General features: G+C 48.9%; 9 protein-coding genes across 9 annotated transcripts; all 9 read left to right on the top strand.

Moving 5' to 3' along the window:
* Positions 1–989: 989 nt before the first annotated feature.
* M437DRAFT_36095 (pectin lyase-like protein) lies at positions 990–2,250 on the top strand (the record flags this gene model as incomplete). Its single annotated transcript, XM_041019380.1, has 3 exons — positions 990–1,277; positions 1,336–1,626; positions 1,678–2,250. 3 exons carry the CDS (start codon positions 990–992, stop codon positions 2,248–2,250), a joined length of 1,152 nt encoding a protein of 383 aa, XP_040884510.1.
* A 795-nt stretch (positions 2,251–3,045) lies between these two features.
* On the top strand, positions 3,046–5,088 carry M437DRAFT_37743 (Six-hairpin glycosidase; the record flags this gene model as incomplete). The annotated part of the gene is made up of 1 exon (XM_041019700.1): positions 3,046–5,088. One exon carries the CDS (start codon positions 3,046–3,048, stop codon positions 5,086–5,088), a length of 2,043 nt encoding a protein of 680 aa, XP_040884509.1.
* A 1,889-nt stretch (positions 5,089–6,977) lies between these two features.
* Positions 6,978–7,421, top strand: M437DRAFT_28370 (uncharacterized protein; the record flags this gene model as incomplete). Its single annotated transcript, XM_041019135.1, has 1 exon — positions 6,978–7,421. A coding segment is annotated over one exon (444 nt), but the record flags the coding sequence as incomplete, so codon positions are not given.
* A 1,217-nt stretch (positions 7,422–8,638) lies between these two features.
* M437DRAFT_38314 (short chain alcohol dehydrogenase) lies at positions 8,639–9,535 on the top strand (the record flags this gene model as incomplete). The annotated part of the gene is made up of 2 exons (XM_041019812.1): positions 8,639–9,006; positions 9,058–9,535. The coding sequence occupies 2 exons, from the start codon at positions 8,639–8,641 to the stop codon at positions 9,533–9,535; spliced, it is 846 nt and encodes a 281-aa protein (XP_040884507.1).
* Positions 9,536–10,195: 660 nt separating this feature from the next.
* Positions 10,196–12,278, top strand: M437DRAFT_80128 (glycogen debranching enzyme; the record flags this gene model as incomplete). The annotated part of the gene is made up of 2 exons (XM_041027291.1): positions 10,196–10,762; positions 10,815–12,278. The coding sequence occupies 2 exons, from the start codon at positions 10,196–10,198 to the stop codon at positions 12,276–12,278; spliced, it is 2,031 nt and encodes a 676-aa protein (XP_040884506.1).
* A 1,045-nt stretch (positions 12,279–13,323) lies between these two features.
* Positions 13,324–14,993, top strand: M437DRAFT_36811 (serine carboxypeptidase; the record flags this gene model as incomplete). The annotated part of the gene is made up of 4 exons (XM_041019512.1): positions 13,324–13,487; positions 13,545–13,615; positions 13,676–13,764; positions 13,827–14,993. 4 exons carry the CDS (start codon positions 13,324–13,326, stop codon positions 14,991–14,993), a joined length of 1,491 nt encoding a protein of 496 aa, XP_040884505.1.
* A 1,651-nt stretch (positions 14,994–16,644) lies between these two features.
* M437DRAFT_71297 (GroES-like protein) lies at positions 16,645–17,967 on the top strand (the record flags this gene model as incomplete). Its single annotated transcript, XM_041025652.1, has 3 exons — positions 16,645–16,889; positions 16,940–17,048; positions 17,101–17,967. The coding sequence occupies 3 exons, from the start codon at positions 16,645–16,647 to the stop codon at positions 17,965–17,967; spliced, it is 1,221 nt and encodes a 406-aa protein (XP_040884504.1).
* A 542-nt stretch (positions 17,968–18,509) lies between these two features.
* M437DRAFT_71296 (FAD/NAD(P)-binding domain-containing protein) lies at positions 18,510–20,431 on the top strand (the record flags this gene model as incomplete). Its single annotated transcript, XM_041025651.1, has 3 exons — positions 18,510–18,788; positions 18,846–19,929; positions 19,977–20,431. The coding sequence occupies 3 exons, from the start codon at positions 18,510–18,512 to the stop codon at positions 20,429–20,431; spliced, it is 1,818 nt and encodes a 605-aa protein (XP_040884503.1).
* A 661-nt stretch (positions 20,432–21,092) lies between these two features.
* Positions 21,093–22,741, top strand: M437DRAFT_71295 (Nitrilotriacetate monooxygenase component A/pristinamycin IIA synthase subunit A; the record flags this gene model as incomplete). The annotated part of the gene is made up of 5 exons (XM_041025650.1): positions 21,093–21,162; positions 21,210–21,349; positions 21,410–21,568; positions 21,630–21,695; positions 21,752–22,741. 5 exons carry the CDS (start codon positions 21,093–21,095, stop codon positions 22,739–22,741), a joined length of 1,425 nt encoding a protein of 474 aa, XP_040884502.1.
* Between the last annotated feature and the right edge of the window lie 605 nt (positions 22,742–23,346).

Genomic DNA, 23,346 nt, shown 5'->3' with positions numbered 1-23,346 from the left:
CATTACGTTCTTTATTGGTCTCTTTGCAGGTCTTGGCCTTGTTCATGCACAACCAACTGTTCCCTCGTCTAGCTTGTGCCCTACTGCCAATGGCCGCACTGTCTACGGCAACAATGGAGCTGGATACTTGGTGACGTGCTCTGCAGATAACGATCGAGGCTCTTACACCAATACCTAGGCTATCAGCAGTCATCTCGATTGTATGAGTGCTCGTGACTCAAACATTGCCTGTGTTGGATTCACCTCCGTTTGAGGTACCGGAGGTTCAGGTTCAGGTAATCTGAATCCCACTCAATCTTGAGTCTTCAGTACTGACATCAGCTGTGAAGGGACATATTGGCTGAAGTCAGAGATGTTGGACTACCCTTCTAGCAGTCCGAACGTCATCTCTGCAGTCAGAGTTTACAATGCCACCAACTCGGCTGACGCACCGACGTAGGTTGTTTCGTTGAGAGAAGACGGCCATTGATTGAGAGTACACCACAGCCCTAAACACAACTGATATGTCCAGTACAAGGTATCAAAGATCACAATCGATTTTCGATAGATGAATCAGGTGGTGTTGTCTTGCCCTATGTAAGTTTCGAGGTCTGGAATGGTTTCCGAGACTTGCCGATCATTTGATGCTTCCGAAACACGCACCGACCAGTTGAGTTTCGAACAGAATAGCCCCAAAACATGAGCTGATGGGACAGGCTTTTATTGCTTAACATGCTTGAATAGATCATTAGGATCGTCGTCTCTCTCACGGTAGTCGTCAGCGAAGCAATGTCGCACATTCAACAACAACTCTGATGTTCAGCAAGCATTACTGTCTAGCCCTATAAGCTGTGACATCTAAGACCTGCAGACGACTCTCGATATGGACATCTCAAGCGATTCCTTCTAGAGTATATATGTAGGTTTACCATAAGCTGTGTGGTGCATTCGTTTCCACTCTTCCTTTCCATATCCAACTATCCACATTCTTTGCCGATTTTCTTCTTGCAATGAAGTACTCTGGTATCGCAGCTTCGGCGACCGCCTTGATGGTTGGTGTTGCTTCTGCCGCTGTCACTGGTGTTACTGGCAAACCTGAAGGCTTTGCTTCTTCCACTACTGGTGGGGGTGACGCAACTGCTGTTTATCCCTCCACTACCGATGAGCTGGTCTCTTATCTCGGTGATGATACTGCTCGTGTCATTGTGTTGACCAAGACCTTTGACTTCAGTGGTACTGAGGGTACCACTACCAGTTCGGGCTGTGCTCCCTGGGGTACTGGTGCTGGATGCCAAACTGTAGGACCATGATTAGTTTCCGATCAAGTCTAGGACGTATATGGCTAACAGTATACAGGCCATCGACAAGCACCAATGGTGCGAGAACTACGAGCCAGATGCACCCAAGGTTTCTAGCATCACCTATGATGCTGCCGGTACTCTTGGTATCACTGTTGCTTCCGACAAGTCAATTGTCGGGGATGGATCTAAGGGTGTCATCAAAGGCAAGGGTCTACGTATCGTAAATGGTGCCACCAATGTCATCATCCAGAATGTAGCCATCACCGATATCAACCCAGAATATGTCTGGGGTGGAGACGCTATCACCTTGGATGGTACAGAAAATGTCTGGATCGATCACGTCACTGTATGTTTTCCACAACCATCGTGTCAAGAACAATCACTGACCTTTAATCAGACTTCGAACATCGCAAGACAGCACATCGTCCTGGGCACTGAAGCCTCTGGCAACGTCACCATCTCAAATTCATACATCGATGGCTCTGGCGATTACAGCGCCACCTGCGATGGTCATCAATACTGGGCTCTTTACTTCGACGGCTCTGACGACAAAGTAACCTTCAAGAACAACTACATCTACCAAACCAGCGGTCGCGCCCCCAAAGTCCAGAGTAACACTCTACTTCACGCCGTCAACAACTACTGGAACGACAACAGTGGTCATGCCTTCGAAATCGGCAAAGGCGGCTACGTCCTCGCTGAAGGCAATGTCTTTGAAGATGTCAAGGCTCCTTTGGAAGCGTCCTCATATGCCGGAGAACTGTTCACTGCAGACTCTGGCTCGGCTTGCAGTTCTGCACTTGGTCGTTCTTGCGAAGCTAATTCTCTGAGTGGTTCTGGCAGTTTTAGTGAGAGTAACACTGATTTCTTGAGCAAGTTTTCGGGTGCGGTTGTTGCTGCTGCTAAATCTGCTTCTGGAACGAAGTCTTATGTCATTGCTAATGCTGGTGCTGGGAAGCTTAGTCAGTAAGCATGACACTCACTGTCGCAGTGAGATACAATGCTATTAGCATGGACGATGGTCCCATCTTGGTAGTGGGCTCGGGGCAGCTGGTATGCCTGGAATCTTTCTTTATATTTGTACTGCGTACACCACATATAGATTCTTTCTATCATCGCTTTTTTTTTTTTGAGATGATCAGAAGATCGATGGAGAAAGTCGGTGGCATCTGTGCATCCGAGAGTGATGTCAAGTTGTCGAACGAGATGAGCGTGCACAGTCCACTTTGGCATAACGCGTGAGCTTCACCGAAACGCGATCTTGTGCGCCTTCCATCCACTCGCATCTCTGCACAACGTGTATTACCCACTGGGAAGGCTACATTGCAGATGACTCTTTCACTCTCTACACACTTGAATCAATAATGTATGCTTCTCCTGACATCTCCTCACGGCTTAGTATGTGGACGCGTATGTTCGAGATCCGCGCGACCGAAGCAGCAGACCTTGCATGCAGGGCATCACATAATACTTGACCTTCATGTAATCATTGCTCTAGTCTTCAACAGACTATCGCAGTATCTCGCTTGCTGAGGTACAGTATTGTATACCACCAGATCAAGGTTGGTCTTTAGATCTTCCCCTCATTTCCCCGCTCGTATTAGACTGATCTACAGAATGCATGAGGAAGGCTGGTGATGCTGCACGCTGTTTTTCCGTCTGTTCGGGTTGAGATATCGCGAACAATCCTTCAGGACCAAGTAATATCAAGCTTTCTGGCCCACGCTATGGCTCTGATCTCAGCACCTTCTCCAAGCACTCGAATATGCTTGTCTCTCATCTGCTTACCCTTCTTGGGCTTGGACTTACGGTTCAGGCTCAAACGTGCTGGGAAAACTTGACCTGCTCTGGTCCACTCGAGACTGCATTTCCAGGTGAATGGGAAGCAAACATCTTTGCGCCTGCTTCTCGCGCCGTCTCCCCAACCTCAATCTTGTCTCTCGCGAATGCTTCAATCATCTCAAAATGGCCTGGTCCTGCTCACATCACTGGTAATGGATCAGCACTCGTCTTCGACTTTGGAAAAGAGGTGGGAGGGTTGGCCACGATATCCTACACAGCGCATGGTATTGGTGCTTTGGGTCTAGCCTTCAGTGAAGCAAAGAACTGGATCGGCTTGTGGTCTGACTCGTCCAATGGAAAGTTTCAAGCAGGGGATGGAGCCATCTACTCAAACTTCAGTGCTTCTGGCAACTACAGCTATACAATGGATAAAGTCCGCCTTCGTGGAGGCTTCCGCTACCTGACTTTGTTCTTGATTACCAACGAAACTATGTCGTCTATTGATATCAATGATATCACACTCGAGATCGGCTTTCAACCCACTTGGAGCAATCTACGTGCCTATTCTGGCTATTTCCACTGTAGTGATGACGATCTGAACAAGATCTGGTACAGCGGTGCATACACCTTGCAGACTAATTCAGTACCGGTGGACACTGGCCGTAACTTTGTCTCAAGCGGCTGGAACAATAGTGGCGCTCTCGCAAATGGGTCTACAGTCATTGTGGACGGAGCCAAGAGAGACCGAGCAGTGTGGCCAGGAGACATGGGCATTGCAGTACCAGCTACGTTTGTCAGTATTGGAGATCTGGAAAGTGTCGCAAATGCTCTACAGACTATGTATGATCATCAGAATAAAGACGGATCTTTCCCGGAAGCTGGACCTCCTTTGTTGCAGCAGGGCTCGGATACTTATCATATGTGGAGTATGATAGGGACCTACAACTACTTGCTCTATACCAACGACACTGCTTTCCTGGACAAGAATTGGGATCGTTATTTACACGCCATGGAGTACATTTACGGCAAGGTGCATCAGCCGTCTGGACTGCTAAATGTGACGGGAACGCGCGACTGGGCCCGATGGCAACAAGGTTTCAACAACAGCGAAGCCAACATGATCTTGTATCATACACTTGTAACAGGTGCCGAGCTCGCAACCTGGCATGGAGACACAACTGGCCTGGCTGACACATATACTGCTCGCGCTGCTAACCTCAGCACTGCAATCAACAAATATTGCTGGGACACATTATTTGGAGCTTTCAAAGACAACGCTACAGACACAAGTCTACACCCTCAAGATGCCAATAGCATGGCGATCTACTTTGGTGTAGTCCCTGCCTTATCTTCATCTGCTCAAAGTATCTCTTCCAGACTCACAGACAATTGGACACCCATCGGTCCCGAAGCTCCCGAGCTCCCAAACAATATCTCACCATTTATTTCGTCCTTTGAGATCCAAGCACATCTGGTCGCTGGCCAGAGTGAACGGGCACTAGATCTGATACGCCGCAGTTGGGGCTGGTATCTGCATCATCCCAACGGAACCGGGAGTACTGTCATCGAAGGCTACCTCACAAACGGGAGCTTTGCCTATCGCAATTCGCGAGGGTATAGCTATGATGCAAGTTACGTCTCGCACAGTCATGGCTGGTCAGCAGGCCCCACATCCGCCTTGACCAACTACATTGTTGGCTTATCTGTTACTGGCCGAGTAGGGTCCACGTGGACATTGAAGCCGCAATTTGCTGATTTGGAGTATGCTCAGGCAGGATTCGTGACTTCGTTGGGAAAGTTCAGTGCTGGCTGGAACATCACGGATGGTGGGCGGGCATATTCTTTGTGGTGGAAGGTGCCTGAGGGAACTGCTGGTGATATTACACTGCCTCCATTACCTTCTGGTAAGACGGGTAAGATCACGATCGATGGAAAGAGTTTCAAGAACAAAAGTGTTGACAGGAAGAACGGCTTGGTTTTTGGGATCAATGGAGGTAATCACAGTATACTTGTGGTTAGCAAGTGATGAGGTGGTGTGATCTCCTGTATGCCGTCCAAGATACGTGTGATTATGCAATTCCACCCAAGACTTTGGTGATATGTTCATGTTGCTAAAACACGGCATAATTGGTGGAATTTGAAACTTGCACGATCGTGTAGCGAACGCGTGATTAACCAGTCAACTTGGTGCAATAGCTCATTGCCTTTCGAGTTGAGACATACGAAACGAAATCAACTTTTGTTCATCGTACTCGGCGAGCCATTTTATGATGATACGAATGTTTATATGGAGCATTTGTCTGTTTGCAAAATCCTGAGAAAGGTTTCGTATCAACATCATATTTCATGGTGGCTGCTCGAGCATATTGTCAATATTCAGACAGGGTGTTGGTGCTAACATCTGAATAATCTCGCTGCGTATCTTCCATACCGACTTGGGGCAGTATTGATCTTTGTTGGCAACGGTGAAACGCGTGCACATCCGAGATTCCGTGTCTTCGAAATTCACGCGTCACTCTCGCAAGCACCTCGACTTCCAGATCTAAGACATTGTGGGTTTCCATCTCCACGACGGTGATCGAGCCACCAGCTACCCGGAGATTGATGGAGACTTGGCTTTGCTCTTGTCTCTGATTACCTTGTTCTGCGCGCCGAGATCCGGAAGACATGAACGATGAGTGCGAACACGAGATTCAATACCCGCCATGCGATATATCCGCTATGCCACCTACGAATGGAAGGTGACAACTTGGTGAAGGATTGCTGTCTTGCGACAAGCTTCTTGGCTTGACTTTGGATAATCATAACGTCGTCACCGGCGTTAACGCTGCGAACGTCTCTACCAATTTCATTGGAGCTTCATCTACTCGATAGCCAGACCGCACATCGTCTTGTGATTTGTTCAGAAGGGATCAAGGCACGGTTAGCTTCCGTGACCACATAGAGGCCAATGTTGTGCACTGCAGAGCAGCACCACGAATGCTTGCATGCTGCTTGACTCGGCATCTCCAACGGTTGAAACACCGTTACAAGCAAGTGGATATGTCTGATCCTTGGTGTAGATCCTCCAACGTCGATGTCTTCGACGCCTTTTCCAGACTGCTCTACGCCAGGGCTTCACTGTGGCATTTTAAGTTAACCTTTGGCTTGTGTCAGTTCATTCGTAACTGGCGCCCAAACCCCACCCTCTTTTAGCCATGACTCTTGTTTCCAAGAATACCACTGAGGCCTCGTCCACGGATATGCCAAATACCGCAAGCAAAACGGCTACTACTGCTACGCCTCAGGAACCATGAGAGGGATATTCACCGAGTAAGGCTGAGACATGGAAATCCTACGTACGAGTTCACCAACACTATATAAATGCATCTCCCTTGCCACCTTTCCATGAACCATCAGCTCGCTCCAACTTCACTACTCTCTTTAGCAGACTTGCAACTATCCTCCAGTGCTTCGGTACTAGTCATTCCTTGGACCTTCCAACAACAACCACCTACCTCATTCACTCTCTGAACCAACACACTTCTACCACTTTTCGATACCCCATTACCTCTACTCTACCTCAATTCTTATCAATCTATCAAGATGCGTACCGCCTTCTCCACCATCGCAGCTGCATCTCTTGCCGCTTTGGCAGGTGCTCAATCCACCAGCATTAACGTGGACGCAATCACCGTTCCTGTTCCTACCTCTGTGTTTGTCCTTCCTGTAGTCTATGTCACTGCTGAGGGTGCCCCTACTTTGACTGCCACTACTCTGGCCAGCACCGCTACTGCAAGCAGCGACCCCAGTGCTACTGCCGTCTTTGACTCTCCCGCAGATGTCACTGCTGCTATTAGCTCCGCCTCTGTTGCCGCAGCCTCTTCTTCCAGCGCTGCCGCAGCCGCTGCCACTGCTGTAGTCAAGCGTGATGGCTCTTGTGTTCAGCAGCCTCTTGGAATCAGCCACGTTTCTGTACCTGACACTGCTGCTGGCTTTGCTGCCGATGCTTGGTACGGTGTTCAGGCCGTCACCGCCGCTCTTCCCAACGGATATGTCCAGACTTTCAGCAACCTGACTGCTTCCAACTCTGCCGATCAGTACGCCGGCTACACTCTGATGAGCTCGTACGACGTTGCTGGATGTGGACAGCAGTGCACCAGCATGAGTGGTTGCAACTCGTTCAACATCTACTTCGAGAGAGACCCTCAGTATGATCCTTCAGTCGCTGGTTGTAACAACCCTCCTAGCACCACTAACATCAAGTGTGTGTTCTGGGGAGGTGCGGTTACTTCTGACAACGCCAACAACTTCGGTCAAATGCGTGATGGCTTCAACGTTGTCATTGCTGGATCCAACGGATACATTGCCGCTGCTTATGCTGCCAAGCTTGCTGCAAAGGCCACTGCCACTTCTAGCTCATCCTCTGCAGCTGCTTCGGCCACTGATGTTGCTGGTAACATTTACACCATCTACTACTCGTCCGACAGCACTCAGGGAGCGTACTCCAACACTCAAGCCACCAGCTCTTACACCGACTGCATGAACGCTTGCGATGCCGACTCTCAATGCAACGCTTTCACCTACGTTGGCGGCCAGAACGGTGTTGGCTCAGGTAAGCCTTGTTCTCCTCTCCGCTGACTCTTCAATCATACTAACATCGATTTCAGGCACTTGCTGGTTGAAGTCTCAGCTCGGCAATCCCTCCAGCTCTGGAAGCAACGTCCTGTCTGGTGTCCGTTCCGGCAAGGCTGTCTCTTCCTCCTCTAGCAGCGTTGTCTCGACCACTTCGTCTGCTTCCAGCTCTTCTAGCTCATCGTCATCGTCGGTCTCGAAGACTTCCAGCAGTGCTTCAGCAACTATCACCTCCTCTTCCAGCAGCTCTGTTGCCTCGACCACCATGTCTTCCTCGTCGTCGAGCACTGTCTCCAAGACCTCGTCTTCTTCCAGCTCTTCAAGCTCTTCAAGCTCTTCCAGCTCCTCCAGCTCTTCGGCTACTACTCTGAGCACCATCACCAAGTCTGCATCTTCCTCGACCAGCAGCAGTGCAACCAGCACAAGCGCCAGCAAGACCTCAAGCACCTCTGCACCTGCCGCCACTAGCAGTGCAGCTTCTTCTTCTTCTTCTTCCAACAACAACACGACTTGCTGGTTCTTTATCTTCTGCTTCTAGAGCAATGGACATGTTTACCTGGCTCCTAAAAGGATTCGAGTGAAGACGCTGATGATTGTATGGAAGGCGTTGGGTATCTTTTTATTGTTTTTTGCCAATCAGCAAGGTGTACATAGACGTTTATTCATGTTTTTCACGTTCCGTCCACAGGCTCTTCTTCTTCTCCGTGATCGCTGAGCTATGTTCCTATGCAGGATGAACAATGTTGTTTGACCCCACCCATCAAGGTGCTTGGTGAAAGCTTCCCCAGGTTTTGACAAAAAGGCGGAGCAGTGACGTTCGAGACGGTCACAGTTTCTTTCTCGCTCGATGCGCTCATGCAGGATCCTCACACAATGCGCAATCATGACCAGCGACAAGTTGCCAAGTTTTCCCTTGTCTTCTTTCTCGCTCCTTGAACTTTGCTGTCCAAAACACATCAACCATGATTGACAACACCAAGCAATCAGTCGCAAAAACAGCCATCATCAGCGGCGGAGCTCGTGGTATTGGCCGCTGCATCGTACGCAGATTCCTTGAGCGAGGATACAAGGTCTTTATTTTCGACATTGACGAGGAAGAGCTGAAGCATACCACAACCGTCCATCTGAAGCAGTACTACGACAAGAAGCAAGTCAATTCTGCCGTCTGCAACCTGCGCTCCGTCGACGAGATCCGCGAAAAGGTCAAGGAGGCTGCAGACTTCTTGGGTGGTCGAATCGAAGTGGTGGTCAACAATGGTGGCATTGCTACACCCACCTGGAAGGACGGCATGGCAATGGACAACTTTGAGACGTTCGACCAGTGGCAAGCGTAAGTTACATTGCTCTATTCTTGACTGATCGAGTCGCTGACCATGCACAGCTACATTGAGACCAACCTTACTGCTCCTTTCGCCGTCTCGCAAGCCTGCCTTCCCTACATGAAGCTCGAAGACAAGAAAGACTCACACCACGCTGAGGATTCCGACGCTGGCCCCTGCATCGTTCACATTGGCTCCTTCCGCGCAGAGATGAGCGACCCCAACCAGGAAGGCTACGCCTCCAGCAAGTCGGGTCAAATCGGTCTCATGCACAGTATGGCCATCAGTCTGAGCCGCTGGGGTATCCGCTGCAATCTTGTCGCTCCTGGTCGCATCAAGGTCGCCCACGAGTCCAAGGAAGGCGACGAGAAGGGCATTGAGTGGGTTCACCAGAACGAGGACAAGGATGTTGATGACCACGCTACCAACAGAGCTGGCAGACCAAAGGACATTGCCGATGCCGTCGAGTACCTGGTAAATGCTGGCTTCGTTACTGGACAGGCTATTATCGTCGACGGTGGCGCCGTCAGAATGAAGTAAATGAAGCAAAGTTCAGCGACGAAGTTACGAATATATTCATGAATTCTTGCTGGCTTGTTCGGCCGAGTTTGAGCCATCGGGCATCCCGGAGGGGCTGCAGATTGCAAAACACGCTTGAGATTGCTCAACATACCTCATCTAATCAATCAAGTCCGCCAAACAAGCAAGATGTCACCTCGTCTCTTCTTTGCAAACTTGTTCCTGTCCCAAGATGACAACAAGAGAAGTAGGGTAAAATCTCTATACGAGGTTGCTTCGGCAGATTAAGAGAGGAACATCGTGATGCCCCGGAGGGGTAGACAAGATTGTGGGGCACCTGCGGGGGATCGACGTCCCTAACCACTTTTAGGACATGTATACATCAAATCATGCTTCGCCATGCAACCCTAGATCTTCTTGTTTTCACTTATTCGTATGCATTGATCTCTCACTGGTGGATCGACAACTACTTGTCGGCAGAATTCGCCTTTGTTCTCTCATGACACCCTTACCATGCTACATACTACAGCAAGCGTTGTTTCATATTAGCCGATGTCTTTTTGCTATATAATAACATAGACATGACTTCTAGAAATCTTTCCACCAGCAGCTTACAGTACTTCCAGTGCCTCTCCAGGCCTTTTCAATCACCTAGAGCTGAACATCTGCATTATTTCCAGCATGTTGTACTCATCTCTACTTCTTTTAGCTCTGCCATCTAGCCTCTCCATCAGAGGAGCCCTGGCCGCCCCATCCTCTAGCCATGAGAAACGAGCTCTGGACACTAATGCTATCGCAAAGAAGTACTTCGGCAACGACGCACCTTGGTACCAAGATCGAATTGCATACTTTGAATGCAGCGATTCGCAAATAACCGATGTCTTTTACTACCGCTGGAAGATCTTCAGAGCCCATCAGCGAGATTTGGGCGCCAAAGGCTACATCTCCACCGAATTCCTGGACGATGTTAGTTGGCAGCTTGAGCCTTACGCTTCGTTGAATGATGCTACTGGCTTCCATGTTGCTGAAGGCAGATGGAATAGAGACCGTCGATTCAAGGATGACTATCTGACTTATATGTTAACTGGCGGCGATGACCGTCACTTCACGGACTATATTCAGGATTCTGTTTATGGAGCTTATCTCGTGGATGGTGATGTTGCCAGCGCGACAGAGTACCTCTCGCAAATGGAGAAACTGTACAATTCGTGGAGTGATCACTTTGATTCTTCAAAGGGGTTGTACTGGGTAGGGTTACACTCTGATCTTCCACAAGATTGTTAGTCTGATGAATTGACAGATCGAACCTCTCCTTGATGCTACCGAATACACGATTTCCTCTATCGATGCCTCTGGCGGCAAGGACGGTTTCACTGGTGGAAACGCGTTCCGCCCTTCGATCAACAGCTACATGTATGCTAATGCCAAAGCTCTCGCCAACTTGGCCACTCTTGCTGGTCAGACTAGCGTTGCCAATGACTACAACTCTCGCGCTATGGCAATCAAGAGCAATGTCCAGAAGAGTCTGTGGAACTCAACCTTGACCCACTTTATCGACAGGTATCAGGTCAGCAATGACTATGTCAAATACTGGGACCCGATTCGCGGTCGGGAGCTTGTTGGTGTCCTACCTTGGACCTTCAACCTTCCTGACAACTCTTCAGATTATGCGTCCTCGTGGAAACACCTCTTGAACCCCAATGAACTCGGCGGTGCGAAAGGTCTGCGTACTGTTGAGCCTAGCTACCAGTACTACATGAAGCAGTACCGCTATGATGGAGCAACGGGTCGACGCGAATGCCAGTGGAACGGTCCCGCTTGGCCCTTCCAGACTACACAGGCGCTGCTAGGCATGTCAAATCTTCTTGACCACTACACTCAGAATGTTGTCAGCAACTCGGACTACATCAGATTGCTTAGGCAATACACACAACTGCATTACAATGGCGCAACACTCAACCTACAGGAAGACTACGACCCTGATAAGGGCGGTGCTATTGTCGGCCTGCCCAGATCGCCTCATTACTTCCACTCCGGCTACATTGATCTGATCATGACTGGACTTGTTGGTATTCGACCTCGCGCCGATGACTTCTTGGAGATCAACCCCTTGATCACAAGTGACATCAAATACTTCCGTGCTGAAGAGGTGCCCTACCATGGCAGCAACATTGCTGTCCAATGGGATGCTGATGGCAGCCACTATGGTCAAGGAACTGGTCTTCGCATCGAGAGAGACGGTGCAGTGATCGCTACCTCATCCACTCTTAAGCGTCTAGTCATTCCTTTCCAGAGAAAAGCCGTCATAAGCATCTCACGACCAATTGCAAAGAGCATTCAACTTCAAAGCAGTACCGGCTATCCTCATGGCAATGCTTCTTCTGGCACTAATGTCGACAATGTCCATGATGCTATCGACGGTCGTGTTTGGTTTTTCCCTGAGCTCACCAATGGCTGGAACTCTGATGTCAATTCTGCAACTAATCAATGGTACACTGTCACCTTCCAGTCTGCCACTCAGATCTCGCGCGCCGAAATCGCTTTCTTCGACAATGGAAATGACTTCAAGGCACCCACGGCGTACTCGATACAGGTGTTGAGTAATGGCAATTGGGTTGATATTGGTGGGCTGAAGAAGAGTGCTGTCGTAGCGAATGGTATTACGAATGTACAGTTTGCTTCGACGAGTGTTACGCAGGTTAGACTTAGCATGACACAAGCTTCTGGTGCCAGGACCAGACTGGTGGAAGTGAAATACTTCTAGACGATTGAGATGTAGAAGAAGTACATGATATCATTTGTTGTCCATTATCAGAATCGAGACATTTATCTACAAATCTTTTAGGTACTCGTCAGCCATTGATAGTCATGCGTGAATGGTATACTGTCCTCGGGTGCCCAAGTCTGTAACTCTCAACTAGATCCATCGTCCTCCGACTACGCAGAGAGCAGAGTATGCGTTGTAAAAAGGCACAATGTTTTCTGGAAACATAGGCATGTCCACAGAGAGTGTGTAACTGTTCGCTTCTCATTGGACACTACTGTAATTCTCATTAGTATAGTGCATTCCTACAGCACACCCGTCACATACTTTAGCACATGGCGAGGATGCAACCGTAGCGCAAAAGCGGAAGGTGTGATCATCAAGACAGAGTCCGAGCTTCGGGGCTCTACCGCCAACCGAAGATCTGCCAGTGATAAGCCCTGCTTACCTAAGACAGGTCAGCCCAGCCACTGCGTTATGTTTCATGGTTTGTTTTTGTCTCACCACTTGCATTTGTCGTGCTTGCTTGCTATCAAGTTCTGAAGTCTTGTATACCACGTTGTCCAAACAAACTCCATTGTGAAAGTTTGCCTGATAAGTCGCGGCCGTAATGCAACCTACAATCTGTATACGAGCAAGGAGAGGGGTCGCCAAGGCACAATCGCCGAATGAGGAAGCTGATTGCAGTAGAAGATCTGCTCTCGCATATTTCCACCCGGACCGTGAGATTCCCTTATCACAATATGGAAGGTGTATAGTGGTCAAGTGCAGCTACCCGAGTTGATAGACTTCGAATTTCTATAAGTAAGGAAGCCGGGCGCATACTTTTCAATTCTCTCTGTCTCTCGCCCATCTATATCAATCATCTCTCACCGCCATCATGAAGAGCGTGTGGGCATATTTTTCTTCATTCTTACTTGGTAGTGTGCCACTTGCGCAGGCACTCAACAACGCTCCTCAAGCATTGCAGGCCAAAGGCTCGCGATTGAACAAATGGCGATCCACTCACTTCGCGGATGACAACGAGCATGCGCTAGCATCTGTCATGGCATCTTCCCATACGGGTAACGCGACATTTAGACAATACATCGATCACAACAACAAGGACCTCGGAACTTTCGAGCAGTTCTACTTTTATTCGACTGAGTTCTATGGCGGACCTGGCTCTCCAGTTATCTTGTTCACTCCTGGTGAGGTCAACGCCAGCGCGTGAGTGAATTATCCCTTGCATTGATATGTCTCTTGATCTCTGACCGGCTTCAATAGTTATACGAGCTACTTGACACTCAACCGGACCACTGGTGTCCTTGCCCAAGAAATCGGTGCTGCAATCGTTTGTACGTGTATACGATGATTCGATTCGTCAGGTTTACAAGTCGCTAATCAAGTATCTCCAGGCATTGAGCACAGATACTGGGGTTACAGTTCGCCATATGCTGATCTGACAACCGAGAACCTGCAGTACCTGACCCTCGAGAACTCAATCGTGAGTGCTCATGCCGACCATGCCGTATCCGTCATGTTACACATTGCTGACTATCTCAACAGAGCGATCTGACCAACTTTGCCAAACATGTACGACTTCCCTTCGATTATCACAGAAAGTCCGCACCCAACCGGGCGCCATGGGTGATGGTGGGGGGATCATACTCGGGAGCACTAGCGGCCTGGACTGCTTCCACCCAGCCTGGCACTTACTGGACGTACTGGGCTTCAAGTGCGCCCGTTCAATCGATACTCAACTACTGGCAATACTTTGTACCCATCCAGCAAGGAATGCCCAAGAATTGCTCTTCCGATATCTCCTTGGTGATCGACCACATCGACTCCGTGTTGCTCAATGGTACAGCTTCAGAGATTCACTCGCTCAAGAAATCATTCGGTCTTGAGGACCTGGAACACAATGACGATTTTGCTGCCGCACTGCAGAATGGTCCCTGGCTTTGGCAAGGTAATCAGTTCTATGTGAACACTGGATTCTTCGACTTCTGTGATGCCATCGAGAATGTCAAACCTAACAGTACTAACACCACTATACCTGGCGCCGAAGGTGTCGGTTTGGAAAAAGCACTTGCTGGCTACGCAGACTGGTTCAACGCGACTTACTTGCCTGGTAGTTGTGAGTCATATGGCTATGAAGAGTGGCAAGGCGAACGCAACATCAAATGCTTCGACACCTATGACCCATCAAGCCCCATGTACACAGATACAAGTTTGTCAAACCAGTTCGACAGACAATGGGTCTATATGACATGCAACCAGCCATTTGGCTATTTTCAGACTGGAAGTCCACAAGACCGTCCTTCGATCGTCTCTCGCCTGAGCACTGCCGACTACTGGATTCGCCAATGTGCTTTGATGTTCCCTCCATCCAACTCATCAGTCGTTGGCCTTGACAGAGGTGCCACTACAGCACAAGTCAATGCAAAGAACAAGGGATGGAACAACTATTCGCCTGGCTTGTTATACGTCAACGGAGACTATGACCCATGGCGTGAGGCCGGTGTATCTTCGGACTTCAGACCCGGGGGCAAGCTCGCAAACTCCACGCGAAACCCTGTCGTGATCGTACCTGGAGGCTTCCACACCAGCGACCTAGTAACACGAAATGGCAAAGTTAATGCTGGAGCTAAGGCTGCCATTGATGAAGCTGTTAGTATCATGAAGAATTGGGTTGGCGAGTTCAGTCATGGTAAGCACTGGTTTCAAGGATGATTGATGAGATGAGTGTCTGTTGCTGGGGAACAGCTTGTTCTTCGAACGAGGTACCACCGCTTTTGTTCTTCAAAATCACGTAGATCACTGTCCATCAAGATGCTTTCATTTCATGTTTCAGCGAAGAAGTCTCGATCATCTCCATGTGTTTTGTTGACCTGCTTGTTTGCCTTCTATTCGTCGATCGTCTGCAATTCAACAAGCATCTTTGATGCGACACTAAGCCATGCACATGAAAACATCTCACGCGATTTCTTGAACCACCAGCATCGCTTCCCCATATGCTAAACACAGTCACAGTGTAGCCATAGAAATGCACAATACTTGCGACAAGAACGTGGCTTCCACAGAGAGGGCCCATTGAAGGCTATCTCAATGGCTAGCACTTAATTTCCAACCTATAACTGTGCATTTGGATAGCTTAAGATAGCCCTGATATCTTGAGGTGGAGAAAGGGTCAGCCGCAAAATTGTGAGTGTCTTTAGCATACAGGGAGGCATTAGGGTAGCCGGGATAGAGTCAGATTGAGCATGTCGTAGGATTTCATACCTCTCCGTGTACTAAAAGAAGTGACGTGTATGCACACTACTAAGAGGAACAGGAAGACCTCCGCCAAGGAGTGGCAATCTATCGACTCTCAGTGGACATGCCTCTTCTCCAAGAACATCTTATGCCTTTTTGTAGTCTGAATCTTGCTTGTTGCCGCAGGTGGAGTACGGTGGAAGTTACTTGCTTTAGTACACGGGAAGGTAGATCTCTGTGATAATCGTTTCCGCGCATTGGATGTTTTTGGCGAGAAGAGGCACAGGTTACATGAGTACTCATATCCACGAACAGCGACAGATTTTATTCTTGGTAGAGTGTGCTGTAGAGTACATCTTCATTGCTCATGTATTACTAGATCTGGAGGACAAGGGCACCAATGATGGACGTGATAAAGAGAAACATAAAAATTGCGGCGAGTGAGATTCGAACCCACGATCTCTGCATCGTCATGTTGCCAAACAGGAAGACGTGAGTCCACCAGGGTATAAGGGGAGGCGCAACTGCCGAGCTTGTGTTTGCAAGACATATTGATCCAGCGTCTTGACCACTAGACCACCGCCGCTTTTTGTTTGAATTTCAATTTGAGGAGATGATAAGGGGTAAACGAAAGTAAAGGAGCAGTTGATGGCAGGCAAGCATGTGATGTGCGTGCATATGATCCGAATGGATTGGCTTTGGGATGGCAAGTGCCAAGTAAGTGGATGGAGCAGTCAAAGAACACATCTTGATAGCCGAGTGTGTGACCTCCGTTGTTGCGACACGAGGGGATGAAAGGAATCAATCAAACATCCGAACTTCGGAACGAAGGATCAAAACAAGAGGAGAGAGTTTAGACGAATGAAACAATTCATGTTCGATCACATTTCGTGATTATCGTTGTTGAGGATGAGCAATACACCATCTACTATTGCGCCATCCAGGCTTGGTTTGGGTAAATATGGGCAGTGGGCGCAGATCCCATTGGACCCCCACTCTTTGTACATCTCAAAGGTTGATAGAGTATTTTCAAGGCGACTTTTTGAACTTGTTCGTCGAATCTTTTCTTCTGTTTTTCTGGACTTCTTTTATTATAATAATACTGTCGCTACAAACCTACGCTATCAAGATGTCGCAGATAAAGACGACTATCAGCACTGCAACGAGCGTGAATACAGCTCATGACAAGGCTCGCAGAGCAGATTCACCATTGGAGAGTGAACTGCCACTTCAACAGAACGTAGCGCTTTTGCATGCAGCTCGCGAACGACTCGTTCTGACCCAAGCTTGTCCGGTGCCTTGTCCAACCAAAGACGACGAACTGGTCGTAGAAATCAGAGCAATTGGACTGAATCCAGTGGACTGGAAATCTATGTACGCATCTCTCTGAACGACAAGCTGGACCCGGCTGATGACAGATTCAGTGACTACAACTTCGCCATTCCTCAATTGCCATACATCGCAGGTCGCGATTTTGCTGGAGTTGTTGTCAAGGCGCCCGCTGCTTCAAGTCGCCTTCGAGTTGGCGACCTGGTAAGCAGATAAATCGCCGATCCGATAGAACCAAAGCTGACACCCCTGTCAGGTCCTCAGTCCATCGACAGATTATCGAGACATTAGGAAGTCAGCTTTCCAAGAGTACGCAATCTCGACACACCACAATGTGGCAAGGATACCGAGGAATGTTCCAACCACACAAGCCGCATCAATCGGCGTAGCATATGTGGCCGCAGCGCTCGCTCTGGGCATCAGTCTTGGATTGAGGCTGCAAAGTCTAGCTGATCGAGATGAGATCGATCTCTGGGAAGCAGTCCGTCAAGTTCCTGTCAGCTCAATCCCTGCAGACATCATGGAAGAGTGTCTGTCCGGGATCGAAAATGCCGAACGTCCCCAGCCTGGTGACTGGATCGCCATATATGGAGGCTCTTCAACAAGCGCGCTATTCATCTCCGAGATTGCAAGATTGGCAGGGCTCAAAGTCATTCTCCTTGCCGATGGCGTGAAACATGGTGGACGACTCAGTGAGCGGCAAGGAAGCATTCTTGTCGACAGCCACGATCCCGCCAGAGCGATCAAAATTGTACAGTCCATTACGAAAGGAAAGCTTAGATTTGCGGTCGACACGGTCGGCAAAGAGACAGCAGGACACTTAGTGCATATGTTGCAAGCGGACGCGCCAGAAGGTAAGAGAGCTCATCTGGTGGGACTTACCGGTGTACCGAAGGACAAGATCGATGGCGTGGTCTTCCATTCAGTACCGATCAAGCTGTTTCACGAAGTACCCTCAATTGGCCTTGCCTTGATGGTTTGGCTGGAAAGAGCTTTGGAAAGTGGAGCGCTCGCACTTCCCGAGGTCGAATACGCAGAGGGAGGGCTGAGCGGTATCAACGCTGCATTGGACAGAATGCGACGCGGCGAGATCTCTGGTCGCCGATTGGTTGTCTCGATATAAAGACTCTTGTAGATATTGGTGTCATCGTGTTTGGAAAGTCGAAACCTAAAAGGAAGGAGGAATGAGGTGTGATTAGCAAAGCAAACTAGACAAACACAGGCAAGACAAGCGCCCGTTCATCCACGACGCGACGGCCTCCCCCTCGCTACTTTTTCCTCTGGAGAGCGATAATCTTCGAAAGTTGGCACAATTTCTCCAAGTTCAGTACGGTCCCACGCACTGCTGATTTGCCAACATTACTCGCCAAAGATGACCCCAAAAACGCGCGGTGTGTTGCGATTTTGTGCCGGTCGCAATTCGCTGATGCAAGCTTTCCATTCGACCCCCACCATGTAGACAAATATTGCGAGCTCGCACGCCATAGGACAAGCTGCGGACGAACGCTATCTCGAGATTGCACGCCATTCTTGTGGTGCCTCACAAGCTCAACGAGGGTCAGTCGCCTGAGCGCCAGTATATCCATACACACGATCTACATGTACCATGAATGTATATCATCTCTTGTTCGTCTCGTGAATTGTTCCCTAGCAACGTGAACAAGAATGTCTGCCATCACTGTTCTCCAACCCGGCGGGACGGAAATCAATCACAAGACTGTAGCCGAAAAGTCGCCAGCTTTGATAGAGTTGAACACCTCCCAGGACGACTGGGTGTATCCTTATCCAACCAAGTTCAAGATACATGAGCACCCACTTGACGAAATCCGTGAGCTCAAGGTGGCTGTCATTGGTGCCGGTCTTGCGGGCATAATTGCAGGTGCGCTTTTACCTGCGAAGGTGCCAGGTATAAAACTAACCATTCTCGAAAAGAATGCGGATTTGGTAAGTTAAATGTCGACGTGGCTCATTATCATTATCTCAACTAATTCGAATATAAAGGGCGGAACATGGTACGAGAACACGTACCCGGGAGTTCGCTGCGACATCCCTGCCCATGTTTACCAGGCGACATTTTCTCCAAACACCGAGTGGAGTGAGGAGTACGCTCAAGGCTCAGAGATCCGCAACTACTGGCAAAACGTAGCCAAAAAGCACGACGTCTACTCCAAGGTCAAGCTGCAGACCAAGGTTCTAGGGGCTTACTGGGAACCAGAACGATCGCAATGGAGAGTCGAAACAAGAAACCTTAAGAGTGGTGAGGAAAAGGTTGAACGCTTTGATTTTCTGATTCCCGCCATCGGACACTTCAATGAATGGAGATTGCCAGATATTCCAGGCATCAACGATTTTCAAGGTCACCTAAGACATTCATCGAACTGGGATCCCAATTTTGACCCAAGAGGCAAGCGCATAGCCACCATTGGCAATGGAGCATCGGGTATCCAAATCACTCCAGAGCTGCAGAAGGTCGCTAGTCACATCGACCACTATGCCCGGAGTCGAACTTGGATCGCTGGTTCCTTCAATCCCAATGCGAAGGACAGGCAAGCTACGCCCATGTATATTCCTAAGGAGCAGCAAGAGTCGTTCTCTGACCCCAGAGTCTACCTCGAGTATCGCAAGAAGTTAGAAGGGTCTTTCTGGAGAAACTTCGATGCTCAGCTCAGAGACTCTGAGACCAGCAAGACCTCCGCCAAAAACTTCAAAGAGTTGATGCGTTCGAGACTGGCCGATAAGCCTGAGTTGCTTGAACAGATAGTGCCTGACTTTCCTCCACACTGTCGTCGACTCACACCCGGCCCTGGATATCTTGAAGCCTTGACAAAAGAGAATCTTACCTTCATCCAGACACCTATCTCGCATTTCACGAAAGACGGGATTGTGACTAAAGATGGAGTGCATCGTCCTGTCGATGCGATCATCTGTTCAACGGGTGCAAATGTCGACTTTGCGCCTCCCTTCCCTATTGTCGCTGGTGAATATGACTTGTCTCGCGATTGGCGCCCAGAAGGGAAGTTTGGTTTCCCCTACACTTACATGGGTGTTGCAACACCTGGTCTTCCTAACTTGTTGCAACTACATGGTAGGCAATCATGTTTGACAACAAAAACTTGTGCTAATTCTCCTCAGGTCCCAATGGCTATGGATCCTCAGGAACCGTCCCACATTCGGTTGAAACACAAGCCACATATATCGCTAAAGTCTTGCGCAAAGTCAGCAGTCAAGGCATCGCAAGCATCGTGCCTAAAAAAGATTCCGCCGATGCTTTTGTCGAGTACTGCGATGCTTTCTTCCCTCGAACCAATCTATCCAGAAAGTGCAGCAGCTGGGCGAACGGCCGTCGTCCTGGCGGTAGGATCCACGGTTTATGGCCAGGAAGCGCTGCGCATTTGACCAACGTCAGAAGGGACCCGCGCTGGGAAGACTATGAATACACCTATATCGATCCGGGCAACATATTTGCATACTGGGGTAACGGTGTTACCAAGAAAGAGTTTGACCTCGAGAGCGATATGACATCTTATCTGAGACTACCTGAGGAGCTGGACTTGAGGGACTTGCATGAGCGCTGGTGGGATCTGTAGTTGCAACGTCAACGACACGCTGCAAGATGAGTTGTCAGTTCGTCGTTGCACGCGCTTTTATCCCAAGGGCTACGTTGAATGCTTGATCTTTCGTGGCTTCGAGAAAACATCCATTAGCTAGACTCATAGAAACACCATTTTGATACATGGGCTCAAATGCCTGTCAACCAGAACAATGGTACAAGCAGGAGCCAAGACATTCACTGCTCGAGATGGACAGCCGGGCTTTTGCGTTGTGTTTGATTCATCTTCCTCTGGCTGCTCCTTCCGCTGGGGAAAAGGGTGTTTGCTCCCTGCAGTCCATAAAGACCGGGTGTTTTTTCCAATAATTCGATTGACGCGAGCACGCCATCTCTACAAAATGCACGTGCTATCACATCTTCAAGATAGCGGAAACAAGCTTCCTGAGCTCCTTCCTTTGCAGAGATCATCCTCAACGACTGGTCGATCATGGCATGTATGACCCCGCATGACATTACGCTATGTTTCGAAGTGTTGCGTGATTGAGGGGTCGCCGTGAGCGGTCTTGTTTACATTTTCATCAAGGTGGGTGACAGAATTTGGCTTCCAAAATGTTCAAATATATTGCTAAATACCTGGTTGTTTCTGGAGACCTCGCAACACCCTCTTCCGAGCAAACAGACACATTCAAGCAAACACAATGACTGAAGCGATCACGAATGGTAGCGCGCCAAAAAAGCAGCTAATTCTGAATGCTTTCGTAGAGTCATGTTAGTCAAGCCTGCCGTTTGAACAGACATCACCTAACATCATTCAGGCAGCGGACATCAATCTCCTGGCCTCTGGAGGCACCCAGATGATCAGTCTTCGGGGTTCAATAAGATTCAACATTGGGTCAAGCTGGCTCAACTGCTTGAGAAGGGCAAATTTCATGGCATCTTCATCGCTGATGTTCTGGTAAGTGCAACGACATGGTTGAGCAAAGAGACTGCGTACTGATGTGATCATTCATCACAGGGCCCTTATGATGTCTACAAAGGACCCAAGAATCCTAACCCAGCAATCATCTCTGGTGCCCAATGGCCCGTCAATGAGCCGTTAGCGACCGTGCCTGCAATGGCAGCCGCGACAGAAAATATCGGCTTCGGCGTCACAGTTGCAACTACTTACGAGCAGGCAAGTCAAATCGAGCATCAGTGTTACCATAAGGACATGACCGTCTGACTACCTTTTCTAGCCTTATCATCTTGCTAGACGCCTGAGTACAGTTGACCACTTGTCTGGTGGTCGTGTGGGTTGGAACGTAGGTCTCGACATCGTACCATTGAACAGAACCAGACACTGATACAACCACGATAGGTCGTCACTGGCTATCTTGATTCGGCAGCCAGAAACCTTGGTCGCACCGAACAACCCGAACACGATGACCGCTATGCGATGGCCGAAGAATACATCGAAGTGATGTACAAATTATGGCAATCATCCTGGAGAGACGATGCAGTCAAGCTCGACCGTGAAAAGATCATCTACACTGACCCAGCTCTGGTCAGAACGATCGACCACGTAGGCAAATATTACAATGTTCCTGGCCCTCATATTTGCCAGCCTTCTCCTCAGAGAACGCCAGTTATACTGCAGGCAGGCACCTCCAAAGCTGGTAAAGAATTTGGTGCAAAGAACGCAGAAGCTATCTTTGTAGCCGGTCACAATCCGTCTGTCGTCGCGAAAAATATCTCTGAGATTCGAACTCTGGCAAAGGAGAAATTTGGCCGCGATCCCAAGAGCATCAAGTTTCTTGCTTTACTCTGCCCCATCATCGGCAAAACGCAGGAAGAAGCAGACGCAAAGTACAAAGAATATCTTAGTTATGGTTCAGAAGATGGTGCTTCTGCTCTTTTCGGAGGCTGGACTGGCATCGACCTTGCCCAATACGGCGATGATGAAGAGCTTCGCCATGTGCAATCGAATGCTGTCAGATCGGCTGTAGAGGGATGGTCAAAGGCTACGCCTGGTGTCGCCAAGTGGACGAAGCATACTGTCGCTAACCATATCAAGGTCGGTGGTCTGGGAGCTACTGTAGTTGGCACACCAGAGTTTATCGCGGATGAATTAGAACGATGGGTTCATGAGGCCGATGTTGATGGCTTCAATATCGCGTACCATGTTTATCCAAGGACGTTTGAGGAGGTCATCGAGCACTTGTTGCCAGTGCTCCGGAAGCGAGGATTGTTCTGGGAAGACTATGCTGTGCCTGGTGGTACCTATAGAGAGAACTTGTACGGCAAGGAAGGACTGGCTCGTCCTCCTCAGGATCATCCTGCGGCGGCTTTCCATTGGAAAGCAATTTAAGCTACAAGATATTCCCATTGTACATATTGAATTTGGCAGCTATCATAATTTAAAGTCAACATTCAAAATAGAGCTTTGGCAAAAGTAATGCCAACACATAAGTCTCTGAGCCTCAATTCTGAGGCTCACTGTATATGCTGGGATCAGGATGTGATGGTTTCTGGCACACGGCAAAAGCTGTTCTTTTCGGCAGTTACAATGCACTAGGACAGAGCGCTTACCATTTTGCAATTAGGCTATACCTTTTGTGGTGAACGTCTTGCAAAACCTGCTCCACACAGCCTGATATGCTGTATAACGCCATCGTCCCAAGTAATCACATCACCTCAAGGACGAATGGCAAAGCTTAGCATGCCAGATAAGCTAGCTAACCTTTGTCGCGATGCATTGCCTATTTTCAAGTTTCCGAGATAGAGTATCTTCGTTGAATACTCTGCATGTGCACATGTCAAGGTTTATCACGTATATGCCGCGTTGAGGATGATCCCATTGCGATCTTTCGCACGTCAGATTCGGCAGTAGATTCACTATAGTATCTTGACTCAGTGAGCAGTCCAAGAAACATGTATATTATCTAGACACTCCCATGCTGCATGCAAAAGATC

The sequence above is a fragment of the Aureobasidium melanogenum genome (assembly GCF_000721775.1).
Source record: "Aureobasidium melanogenum CBS 110374 unplaced genomic scaffold scaffold_1, whole genome shotgun sequence".
Taxonomy (NCBI): Eukaryota; Fungi; Ascomycota; class Dothideomycetes; order Dothideales; family Saccotheciaceae; genus Aureobasidium; species Aureobasidium melanogenum.
The sequence above is the reverse complement of the archived record's forward strand: the minus strand, read 5'-3'. Positions and strand labels throughout refer to the sequence as shown.